At 37.5% G+C, this 13,474-nt stretch overlaps 1 protein-coding gene across 1 annotated transcript; it reads right to left on the bottom strand.

Moving 5' to 3' along the window:
• Positions 1-9,053: 9,053 nt before the first annotated feature.
• LOC107278281 (protein VACUOLELESS GAMETOPHYTES) lies at positions 9,054-10,239 on the bottom strand. Its single transcript, XM_066312716.1, has 2 exons — positions 9,527-10,239; positions 9,054-9,241 (listed from the first exon to the last, which is right to left on the bottom strand). The coding sequence occupies exons 1-2, from the start codon at positions 10,125-10,127 to the stop codon at positions 9,054-9,056; spliced, it is 789 nt and encodes a 262-aa protein (XP_066168813.1). The 5' UTR covers positions 10,128-10,239.
• Between the last annotated feature and the right edge of the window lie 3,235 nt (positions 10,240-13,474).

Genomic DNA, 13,474 nt, shown 5'->3' with positions numbered 1-13,474 from the left:
GGCCAGCAATCACTATAGCTTGATCGCTCTCGCTCGTATAGCTCGTGCGGTGTACTGTTTTTACGTACGTGTGCACTGCTCTTAATTTGTGTTGCGCTTTGAGTTCCGGGTGCCAATATATATACACAGAGAGAAGAGCACGCTTACATACATAGACATAAGTTAATTAACTTGTTCTTTTTTTTATGTTGCATTTGACCTTATGTTTCATATAATTAATCTATCTTGTTAATTATTTTTCATATATTTTTAATAACTATTTAAATATCATGTAAGAAATAAATAAAGGATATCCCCAGATGAAAATACTTTTCTTAGGGCCTGTTTAGTAGAGCTCCAACTCCTAAATTTAGCTACAGGAGTTGGGTCTGGAGTGGAGTTGTGGAGCTGTGTTTATTTTGTGAGAGAGCTCCGTCCAACTCTGCTCCCATTTTAGGTGGAGCTGAAACTGTTTAGCTGAGCTCCAACTCTAGAAGAGATGGAGCGAGAGCTGGATCTGTACTAAACAGACCCTTACATACACGCATGATGCATCCTTGGAGGGGGCCAGACAGTGGATTTGCAAGAGCTTTTACAAGGTCAGTCAACTATGGGTTCACGCGGTTAATTCGGGTAATAAGTACAGAGAGGAAGATGAAGATGGAGATTAAGAGATTAAGTGTTTCACAGAAAAACGAGGTGGTAATAACATGTGATTAATTAGGTTTTAATTATTACAAACTTGAAAAATGGATTAATCTAATATTTTAGAACAACTTTTATATAGAAAGTTTTCGCACGAAATGTACCGTTTAACCGTTTGAAAAGCGTGTCATGAGTATCCAAATTTTCATCCACTTTTACAGAAGAAACGAACGGGAGACTCGGTTGTTTCGCTCCGGTCTGATTCAGTTTCGATCGGGTATGTACAAGAGATGTTGAAATGTTAGGAAATGTAGTATATATACATTGATTTGAACCTGTAGTAAATAGTACTAAATACGTACCGAACACGACATGGAATGCAACAGCAGCAAACTGTGACATGTGGAATTTTCTCATCGAAAATTCAGAAAATTTACAACATGCTGGTACTCTAGTCGAATTTGAGAACTTAAGGTATCGTCCTTATAGCTGAACTCTGGCTAGTCAAAAATTCTGAAAATTTACTTAACTACATGCGTCGTGCGAAAAAGTTCTACATATTTTCCCTATCCCAAAATATAATAACTTATAGCATTTAAAATTGTTGTAAAATATAACAACTTTCCCACCATATTCAAACATCCATATCGTTTCGTTTATGATTATACTTGTACATATGGCTTATTAGCAAAACAAATAATAATTTGTGCTTACAATTTTCATATACTTTCCCTTAGCAATCAAAATTAAATGTTATAATATAAACTAAGATAAAAGAAACCACAAAATTAATTAAGTTTTAGTATTTAAATTTTGCTTATAAGTATAAGTATATATAAGCGAAACGATGGGGCTGAATGTCTTCCTCTACTTATTATTCTCTATCAATCACAATATTGTCTCATTTAATTCCACATTGTTTTCTTGATACTCGTATCTAACCTTGCAAATTTTTACATTTTTGGACGTAGTCGGTATAATTTTTTTTTAAAAAAATCAAATAAATCTATTTATAAGTTTGTAATCGATTATATTCAACTAATCACTCGCTAAGTCACTAATGACGTACTATCTCGTTTTGAGTGTAGCACAAATAACTCAGGCTAGCTGGTACCCGCTGCTTCGGGCCTGTTTGGCATAGCTCCAGCTCCAGCTCCACCTCTCCAGGAGCTGGAGCTCAGCTAAACAGTTTCAGCTCTACCAATAATGGGAATGGAGCTGGGTGGAGCTCTCTCACAAAATAAACTAGAGTTGTGGAACTGGGTTTAGACAGCTCCACAACTCCGCTCTAGACTCAACTCCTGGAGCTAAATTAGGAGTTGGAGCTGTACCAAACAGGCCCTTCTAACCGGCCGGCTATGTTCGATCCTCCATAATCTATTTTCATGATTTTCGTAAGTATATATTTCTCAAACTGTAAAACAGTGTGTTTTTAAAAATGAATTCTACATAAAAATTACTTTTAAAAATTATATTAAATTATTTTTAAAGTTTTTTTCTATAGCTAAAACGTAGTTAATGGGTCATCACATCATCTTTCGTGCCGAAGAGGAAAGATACTACCACGATTCAATCGCAGTCTAAGACTTACTTCCTCCATCCCATAAAACCAATCCTAATATGGGATATGACATATTCTAGTTCTATAAATAAGAGTACGGGATGTAACGGAGAGAGTACAAGTCAGGTCATATCTCATATCTCATATTAGGTTTGTTTTTTATGGGACGGAAGAAATAAAAGTCAGGTCAAGTTAACTCTGATTTTAATGCCAATCGGCTACTCCAAGAGATAATGAATTAATTAGAAGTAATCTTGCAGTCCGTGTTGCACCGCTACTTTTCTCTCTTCTCTTTTATCTTCTTAATTAATTAAAATATGTTGGTTTATAGTCTGCTATTGTATATGCTCTTAGCGGGTGCTGCGGGTGCGCGAAGAACCCGTGGATCGTGTCCCGGGCGAAGCGGTCGGCGCAAGCCTCGTGGATGGCGAAGTCGCTGCAGTGGTGGTGGACTGGTGGTTGCAGCGGTAGCCGACGCCGGTGACGGGCGCAATAATTCGCAGATGTGGCAGGCACGGTGGCTTTCCTACTGGTTGTACGCAGGTGTCCTCCGAAGCTAGCTAGCTGGTGACGTGAGGATGTGCATGGTGCCATCGGTTTTACATGGTCACTTGGTCAGCAAGCAATCACACGTTGCACTGTTTTTACGTACGTGCCTCTGCTAGCTCTCCGTGTTGCACTTGTACGCGTACACGGCCGCATCGTTGGAGGGGGCAGGGCGCGGTGGACTGGCTAGGTCAAGTCGACTCTGGGATAGCTGGTGGGAGTTCGATCACACGGTTCTGGTAAAGTAATACAGCGATGGAACGACGAAGACTTGCATTATGGCTGTTTCGCTCCGACCTGACAGTTTCAATCGGGTTTGTACAAGTGGATGTTGAAATGTTGGGACATATACATTGATTTGAACGTGACCTAGCAAGTCCATGGAACGGTTCCATTCGCGGTGGACTTGCTAGGGTCTAAACACGACATGGAACGGTAGCTGCAGCAGCAACGACGTCTGTGACATGCATGTGTTGTAGATTACTCCTACATGCATTGATGCTTATGCATTGTCTGTCCTCTTCCAAGTGGCCGGACTTAAAAAGGCTAGCTTACAAGTCAGGTCAAGTCAACTCGGAGCAAGTGTAGTACTCCCTCCATCCTAAAATATAAATATTTCTGGACTTCGACACGATCTTCAAGATATTTTTTTTACCAACAATATCTATAGAAATAAAATGTTTTAAATAAAAAGAGTTGCATATTATGATAGTTTGTTTAATGGTAAATCTAGTAACGTCAATTTTACATGGTTGACCTTTTTATTTTTTATATTGATAGTCAAAGTTAAAAAATCTTTGACTTAACACTATGCTAAAAATGCTTATATTCTGGGACGGAGGGAATGAAAACTGGAGCAGTACTACGGTCTGGCATGATTTTAATGGCAACCGCCCAATCGGCTACTGCAAGACAACAATAATATGGTATATGGAAAGGTACTCGCTTCGTCTTAAAATATGATTTGGTTAGATGTGACATAATCCTATTACTACGATATTAAGATTTATAGTACCAACATGTGTCCAATCTAACCAAATCCCTTATATTTTGAAAAGCAATTTTGTCATCCAACATTGTTAATTACCTTGAGATGCCACAAATTATTGGTACCTCGAGGTACTTTCTAGTGTAAAATTTGGTACCTAGTAACTTCATGTTAGGGTTACAGATTAGGCATACCTCCTATCCTTGGGGTTGCGAAGCATACGAGTATGGTATACCCTCAGGTATTCGGGAAAGTTATATTGGATTATTTAGTTTAGTATTTTTCAAAATAGTATTAGTTCGAAATAGGGACCATTGAGGGATCTGTCATGTTAAGTAGTTGTCGATTAGTTGATTCATAGATAGTATTGAGAGGGTTCTCGTCCTGGCTGTGTGGTGAGGGTTTAGATGTGGAGTGGAGTTGGAATGATAAAGTTATGGTGGACTCGGAGCTAGTGCATCCGGTATGGCGAGCTGAACAACGATAACCCACAATACCTTCATTATGGCATCGCTAGACGAGTTCAGCAGATGTGACAGCTTTGGGCAAAAGCCTCTATGACCATTGCCAGTGATGTCGATGTTTGTGGACACCATTTCCTCCTTGGAGGAATCATGATAGTGGTTCTCTTCATTCACGTAAAAACCTAGTCCGATTACCGAATGGGTGTTGGCAGTGTCTTTGACGTTGTTTTTTCTTCTGGGAGGTTTCATCCAGAAGGTCCTACTACACAATCAAAGTGTTAGGTGGTTTTGAGACAGTTGTCCGTACGTCATAGGAAGTCAGAGCTGTTTGTTATTCGTGATAAGCTTGGGAAAGATGACTTGTGGCCAGTCTATGTAGTTGTGTCACCGCATGCTCTTTTCGCTTTCTATGTGAGATTTTGCCGATTTTTCTTAATTAACCATGCGTTTGTTTGGTTTTCTAGCCCATTTTTTCTTATAAACTAGGTCCATTCCTTTTTCTTCTTAATATAAAACATTAACTTCATGCCCTCCTTCTCAAGGTTTACCTAAAACTGATAGTACTGAGAGTTTGTGGTAAATAAAATATGTAATTGGAAATACCGTGGTAAAATATGCGTGGTCACATCCTTTAGTTTTTATTCTTTTATTCATACTCTTTGGGAGAGCCCCGAGATCAACTAGAAGGAATCTCCTTATAAGGTGAATCACATTATCATGACCATTGAATTAAGAGATTATGTTAAATAAAATAAGTAATTGGACATAACATTGATGTTTTAGTTTTACTATTTCCAAAATTGAACAATTCTAAAATTTAAAACTAATACATATGAAGTTGCACTGTCTTGGACTCTTAATTATATAAACAAGTTATTATTTAATTCTAAATTAGAAATTAACCACTAGCATGTTGTCCCTAACTTGGACTTTTCTTTTAATCCAATCTAATTAGTCCCTATAATTTCAAAAACAACCAACGTATTTACAGAATAGTATATGGTCAAAACCTAACAATTATAGTAACAATAACAATACTTTCTTGAAAATATTGATAATAATAGCCCATATGTGACACACTAGCTAGTTGGCTACTAGGGGAGTAGGGGGTCATTACAGTTACATAAGAAACATGCAAATAGTTGTCGGAGTTGTATGACAAATATAGTTGTACTTCTAAGTAGACTACTCCCTCCGCCCTCCGCTCCAAATTATAAGATAATATGCTTTAGGTTTGTTCTAAGTCATACTTTTTAAACTTGACCTAATTTATAAAAAAAATAATATTACAATATGCAAATATAACACCGAATTAGTTTCATTAAATCCACAATTGAATATATTTATGTAGCACATTTGTTTTGAGTTAGGGATGCTGTTAGTATATTTTTATAACACAGAACAAACTCAAAACATCTTATAATGTGTATGGAGGGAGTAATGTTACCGTGCAAATCATGTACATTCTGATGATTGATGTTCCTGCAAGACCTCTATGTAGCATCATCTTTCTAATGAATGGTAGAGAGAGGACCACTATCAAATTAATCTCAAGTCTTTCTACAGGGAGTCAGTTTCTAGAAGAACAATACTAGGGCATGTACAATGGTGTTTAATAACGGGCTCTCTTCGTTGTCATGCAAGTAAATTTGGTGACGTGGAAGAAAGAGAAGGAAGGAATGAGAAACATCGTTGCTACGCATAACAACGGCTCAGAGTCGACTCTTAGCATTTATTAACAGAAAGTTTGTTGCATGAGGGTATAGAAAAGGAAAGAAGCATAATAAAAAAATATTTAGTGCATTAATGGTTTAGAAATCTTATTGTCTCTACTATTGTAGAAGGATAGTCTCTAGTGATATTAATTAATATAGAGAGCTCATATTAGGCCCTGTTTAGATGGGACTAAAACTTTTAAGTCCCTATCACATCGGATGTTTGAATATTAATTATAAATATTAAACGTAGACTATTAATAAAACCCATTCATAATCTTGGACTAATTCGCGAGACGAATCTATTGAGCCTAACTAATCCATGATTAGCCTATGTGATGCCACAGTAAACATTCTCTAATTATGGATTAATTAGGCTTAAAAAAATTGTCTCGTGAATTAGCTTTCATTTATGTAATTAGTTTTGTAAGTAATCTATATTTAATACTCTAAATTAGTGTCTAAAGACAGGGACTAAAGTTAAGTCCCTGGATCCAAACACCACCTTAGTCTCTACCTTTGTACATGCCCTTATGAACGCGGTAGTACATCCCATTTGGTTGAATTAAGATTTTTCTGCGAAGAAGTTGAACTGCCATAAAAGGTAAGATTTGTGGAAACATTTGGAAGGTTCAAAGTTGTTGGAACAACTGAAAAATACAGTTATGTTTGTTGGTAACAATATTTGAGTACATATTTTATCCCAACAAATATTCGATTACAATTACTTAGTTATTACTTTCTCCGTTTCACAATGTAAGACTTTCTAGCGTTATCCATATTCATATAGATGTTAATGAATCTAGACACATATATGCATATATATGAATGTGGGCAATGATAGAAAGTCTTACAATATGAAACGGAGGGAGTATTGTTTAACGGTCACCGGGGAGGAAAACTCCCCACCTGAATCTTATTGAAAAGAAACTATACAAAACCTTCCCTTGGCCATCTGCTTTCAGATCTGGCCGTGGTCTCTTTCGGTGCTTGAGGAGTTTGTTCGTCCACGGTGTTGGTCTTGCCTGTCTGTAGTTAGGTCTCTTAGGCCTCGCCGGTGCTTCACGTGTCCTGTGGCTTATTGAACTCGTTGTGGTGCTGAGATTGGAGCGGTGTGCTTATCTCTCCATGGTGCGAGAGTTTTGCTTTGGCTTCTTAGAAGTTCTGCACCTTTTGAGGGAGTCCGGGGCGAAAGCCTTGCTTGCCCGTCTTCTGCGGTTCGCAGTTGTTTTGTCTCAGACTTTCTGTGTCTTCTGCGTAATGTTTTCGTCGGTTTCACTTTAGTATGGTTTTTTTTTTCGATTTTCCTTACAAACAGGTTCAACACTATCCTTTTAATATATTTGGCAATACTCTAGCCGCTTCCATTTTTCTTTTAAAAAACCCGATAGGCTGACAAACCAGCCGAAACAAGAGAAATACAAGAACAAGAAAAAAAGAGAACACCGAGGAACCGAGAAAAGGAGAGCAATCATAACATAACATAACATAGCTCGTGGGTCTCCGTTTAGAAAGCCATCTTCGCTCTCCCACTTCATCTTCGCTTAATTATTTGAACATTACATCCATAAGGCGTACGTACAGAAAACACAGGACACAGAAACAAGATATACTAACAAAAAACTTGCCGACACTACTACAGATCCGGGCTTTAGTGACGGGTCATCTGTGACGGGCCAACGCAACTCATCAAAGATGAGTCATCTCTGACGGGCCGAAAAAATATCCTCTTCAATATATGGCTACCAGGGAGGACCCGTCACAGATGTGAAGTCATCTGTGACGGCTTGCACTTGTAACCCGTCACAGATCGTCTGTGACGGGTCACAACCATGGCTCGTCACAAATGACATGTCATCTGTGACGGGTGTAGTATTATGAACCATCACAAAAGAGACCACTCATCTCTGACGGGTCTTTAACTAACACACGTCACAGATAACGTTATCTCTGACGGGTGGTAGTTATGACCCGTCAGTGATGAGTGAAAATTCAAATTTTTAAATTTTGCAAAAAACCTCGGATTGAAACATGTCCTATATAAAAGTTGTAGCTCTCAATGATATCCACAACTTTATAACTAACAACATTTCTATTAGAGATCGTTTACATCCCCGAACATGCATTACAAGTGATCAGATCTACTTTTAAAAACAAAATTTTGAGTTTTTTTTCAAATGACATGGATGGATACATGCCCCGTATCAAAGTCATAGAACTCAATCAGATCTACAACATTATAATTGAAAATATTTTCATTTCACAAAATTTACATGTTATAAAGTGAGATATATTTTGAAAAATGAAATTTTGAATTCTTCAAACAACATCGGATGAAGATATTTTCTATGTAAAAGTTATAAAACACGATGAAATCTATAACTATTTAGTTGATAATATTTTCATTTGAAGTCATTTAGGGTGTTAAATATATGTTAAATGATTCAGACAAGCATAGACAAAATAATAACATTGGGTTAGTAGTCAATATGTGTTAAGTAGGTGAGTTGGTAAGGGAGCTCTATATGGAGGTTGAGGTCTTAAGTTCGAATCTCACTTGTAGCATACAAGTTATATTGTGTGAAAAATTGTGAATTTGTAGGTAGTGATGTGTAACCATGTATAGGATGGCTAGTAAAATTCAAAATATTTTTTTGAGGTTTTTTGTTGCGTTTAAAATTCAAAAATTGTATTTCTTGCTTTGTCATCAGTGACGGGTCGTAAGTTACAACCCGTCAGAGATGAGTCATCAGTGACGGTCAGGTAGTTACGACACGTCACTGATGACTCATCTGTAACGGGTGACAAGTTTTAACCCGTCAGAGATGACTTATATACCGGTCAGAGATGGGTTATCTGTGACGGGTGTTTCATCCATCACAGGTGATTTTGTCATCAGTGACCACTAATCACTGACCAAGACCAAACCCGTCAAAGGTGAGGGTTTGGGTCCGTCAGAGATGACCTGGTCCGGCGTAGTGCGATTCGATGGGCATATACGGTTGACTTGACTTAGCCTATACCGCTTGTGGATCGAACAATGGGTTACTACACATTATTGGAGAAGAAGAAAGTTCAACGGAATTGAAACGACAGGTGATCTTACACACATACATAGATGAGCCAAACAGGCCTGGTGATCATCGACGTGGCAATTAATCGAGGACAGCTTCAAGGACGTCGAGCACCGGCGATGCCAGCCCGCCTGTTGCTAGGTTAATCGCGACCATGAAGCTTTTCTTGACGAGAAACTTGGTGATACCAGAGCTGCAGCTCCGCCGAACGATGGCAATGCTCTGAGCATCACTGGTAGTTCGGATGGCAGCGTTGCTGGTGCAAGGCTCTTTTTAGTTCCCAAAACAAAAAATTCCATGCTGTCACATCGAATGTTTAGACACATGCATGGAGTATTAAATGTAGAAAAAAAATCAATTACGCAAATTGTATATAAATTATGAGGCGGATCTTTTAAGTCTAATTGTGTCATAATTTGACAATGTGATGTTAAAGTAAACATTTGCTAATGATGGATTAATTAGGCTTAATAAATTCGTCTCGCAGTTTTTTTACGAAATCTGTAATTTATTTTGTTATTAGACTATGTTTAATACTTTAAATATTCAAATGTGTGTCCGTATATCCACTAAATCTAAAAAAATTTCCTGAACTAAACAAGGCCTTACTCCGCTAGGCCCGCTACCCTGACCGACACCACTTGGCGCGCCAGAGACGCAACGGATATGTAGCTTAAACAGACAAAAGCCACACTGGTAGTACCAAAGGTCCAAATCTTCACGGCAGGCGGAGCAGCGGCCCCATGAAGGGACCATGTGGATATCATGCTGCTGGTGAAGCGGGCTACGGATCGTTTGCGGGAGCAAAATGCAGAGAGGGTGCACGTCGAAGGCGCACTGGATGCAGCGGTACACGAAGTTTCCCCGGGGGCAATTCTCCCTGCAAAGGTCGCACGACCACGTGGTGCTTCCATCGGGTATGGAGCTCAGAGTGAGGGTATGCCACGGATGGGCGAAGAAGGAGATGGTCTTCTTGAAGTAATCGGCGCAGGCCTGATGGATGTCGAAGTCGCAGGCGTTGCAGCGGTAGCCGACGAGGCCGGAGAGCTTGGCTCGGCAGATGTCGCAGACATGGCGCGAGGTGCTGTCATACCGGGTCTTGAGAAGCAGGTGCTGTGGATGAGCGAAGTGTGTTATGTGGCCATCAGTTGCCATGTCTTCGGCTACGCTCAGAACACCCCAATCTCTCTCTTGGCCTAGTTTTTGGCTACAGTATTTCTATAGATCGATCAGACTACTCCACGGTTAGTGTCTGCGCTGCCTGTCTGGCTTCGGCGTGCCTCTAGGCGCTAAGCATACATTTATACTATCTTCACAGACTCACAGTCTACTACAGTAATGATGTGTTGTTTGACTCAGTCCCCATTTCTCTATGGAAAAAAGTCCAAATTACACCCTCTAATTATTGGATACTTGCAAATTAAACCCTAGACATGAAAATCATACATTTTTCACTCTCAACTATTAATATTTTCACGAACGCTCTATTAATATTAATATTGAATTTTTTTATTGAATGAAAATCCCCTTAACACAATCCAAAGTGGTTTTGGTCCTATATTATGGCAGCAAAGTCAATAATTTTCATAATAAATCAGTGGAAACCACCTGCAATAAGAGATGGACGGGTCCTACCAACTTTCGTGAACGCAGGGTACTACCATTTTTTTAAAAAAAATATTGACTAGTCTGCCACGTAGGATCAAAACCACTCTAAGGGCCCCTTTGAATCACAGGAATAAAAAAACGGAGGAATATGAAAAATATAGGATTTTGACAGGAATGTAAGTGTAAAAAAGAGGATTGCAAAACATAGGAAAAACATAGGAATGACCGTTTAATTGGACCACAGAAAAAATACAGGAATTTGAGGAGAGATAAAGACTCAAAGGATTTCTTCCATGAGGTTCTACCTCTTGTTAAAATTCCTCCAAAACTTGTATGGGAAGAGGCATTCCATAGGAATTTCATAAGATTCCATAGAGCTCATTCCTTTGATTCAAAAGGCTTTATAGGAAAAATTCCTATAGGAATGATAGCCATAAGTTGCTACACTTTGTCACACTTAAGGTTAGGCAAGTTTGATCATGTTAGGTTAGTGTTTGGTTGACTCCCACAAATGTGGCAAGATTCCTCTTTTGTAATCTAGGTCCCACATGTAAGTGACTCTAAAAAGTGTGGCATGGTTTCATTTTGTTGGCTAGAGTGTGGCTTGGATTTTGATGGCCTCACCTTTGGTAAGTTTAGCTAAGAAAACATGGTAAACCTAGGCAATGTTAGTATGTGAACCAAACAGCCCCGAAATCCTCTAAAATTATTATGAATTTCATTTGATTCAAAGGGGGTCTAAAGTCTAGGTGGTAATTTTTACTCGCTCAATAGTTCGGAGGTGTAATTCAAACTTTTTTTTCCTTTCCCTAGCACCAGTTGTTTCAGCGTATTATATAGTAATATGACCAGTGACAGGTCGTTCGTCTTTATGATAAAGAGCATTGCAATAGAAAAGGTAGTCTTATAAACTTCTTCCTTATAATGATTTCAACATTTTATTTAATTAGTCGCGAGTTATAAGAAAAATCAAGATTCGTTCATAACGTGACACAATCATCAACATTTTTATAAGAAATTAGTATGTAACCAACTCCACTGAAAACAATTACCGCATATTCTCTCCCTCTAAACTTCTGTCATATTGAGCGGGTGTGCTGGGAGCCTGGGATGGCCAAACTGGAGCCTGCAGTTTCTAGATAAGCTTCGCTCGTGTGATCTATGGTGCATCATGTTTAAGTTTGTTTTACAAACACACGTTCACTCATGCTTATAAACGCACACACGTATACCATATTTCTATGTACATATCCGAAAAACTGGACCGGCACATTTTTAGATTGACAAAGTCATCACGAATGTCTTGCTAACGACGGATACGACGTCTATCACTGAAAAAATAAATAGCCATAAATACGACTTGAAATTGGGTAGATTGATTCTACCAAAAGAACCTAACTAATTATGCTCACTTCGTTAAACCGGCTAATTATTTTTTTTAACGAACCAGTACAAGATAATACCGACATACTCCCTCCATTTCATAATATAAGACTTTCTAGCATTGCACACATCCATATATATGTCAATGAATCTAGTCACACATATATATCTAGATTCATTAGCATTTAAATGAATGTGGATAATGTTAGAAAGTCTTATATTATAAAATGGAGGAAGTATTATATGTAGTAAGAGTAAAACTATTTACAAGCATGTTTCTCTTACGCGTGTTGTGCTAGTTAGCTAGGCGAAAACAAGCTAAGGGCGTGTTCTAAACCAGGGATAAAAACAACACATTAGCTGCACGTAAAACGAGAAACATGATAAAAAAATAATTTAAGTAATAGTTATTTACAAATAAAAAATATTTATATAGCATTTTTAAAATAACTTCTATACATATTTTTTTTACGAAGTCTATCATTTAATATTTTGAAAAATATGCTCCTGAAATCGAGGAAACTAGAAAATTAGCGCGCCATATGACGCGCTAGATAACGCATGTAATTTTTCCAGGGTGTGTTTAGAATATGAAAATTTACAGGATTTTTTCAGAGTTATCTCGATTTTCATCAAATATTCTATTTTGCATATCATACTATTAGCCTAATCTCCTGCAGTATTTAAGTTTCGATTGACGATGCTCCTGTAGCGTTTAAGTTTCGATTGATGATGGACTATAGATGAAACTGGTGTATAACAATTATTTCAGAGCTTAAAAATATTATAAAGTTGATGTATTGATATAAAACAAATCAAATAATAAACCATAAGCTTGTGAAGCATGCCCTTTATAATCCATAATAGTAAGAGGAAAAAGAACACACCTAAAGGCTTATTCATTTTGATACCATTTTCAACCATACCATTTTTTTTTACAAAGTTACCAAAATTTTGGCTACATTTAGTCAGTCTGTTGCCAAATTTTAGTAAGTACATATGAAATCTTGCCAAAATTTAGTAACATTGCCAAAATTTTGGTAACTTACCAAAATTTGACTAAAATTTGGCAATACCAAAACTTGGTAAGGTTGAAAATGGTAGCAAAATAAACAAGCCCTAAGTCTTTTGCTTCATAATTATCTTGTCGATAAAAATGTATTCTATATTTTTTTTCATGCAGATTTTAAAAGAAGAAATTATAGTACAAAATTCCAAAGAGGACTAAATCCGTATATACTTCCTCCGTTTTTTAATAGATGGTGTCACTGACTTTTGAATACATGTTTGACCATTAGTTTATAAAAAAAATTATGCAAATGTATAAGATATAAATGTTGCTTAAAATACTTTGAGTGATAAAACAACTCACAATAAAATAAATTATAATTACATAAATTTTTAAATAAGACGAATGGTTAAACGTTTGATAAAAAGTAAACGGCATCATCTATTAAAAGTAGGAGGTAGTATGTTTTATCGGAAGTTGCCAATATATATGCGTTCTGACT

This window comes from Oryza sativa, chromosome 7, assembly GCF_034140825.1.
Source record: "Oryza sativa Japonica Group chromosome 7, ASM3414082v1".
Classification (NCBI taxonomy): domain Eukaryota; kingdom Viridiplantae; phylum Streptophyta; class Magnoliopsida; order Poales; family Poaceae; genus Oryza; species Oryza sativa.
Note: the sequence above shows the minus strand (reverse complement) of the source record. Positions and strands in the feature narration are given on the sequence as shown.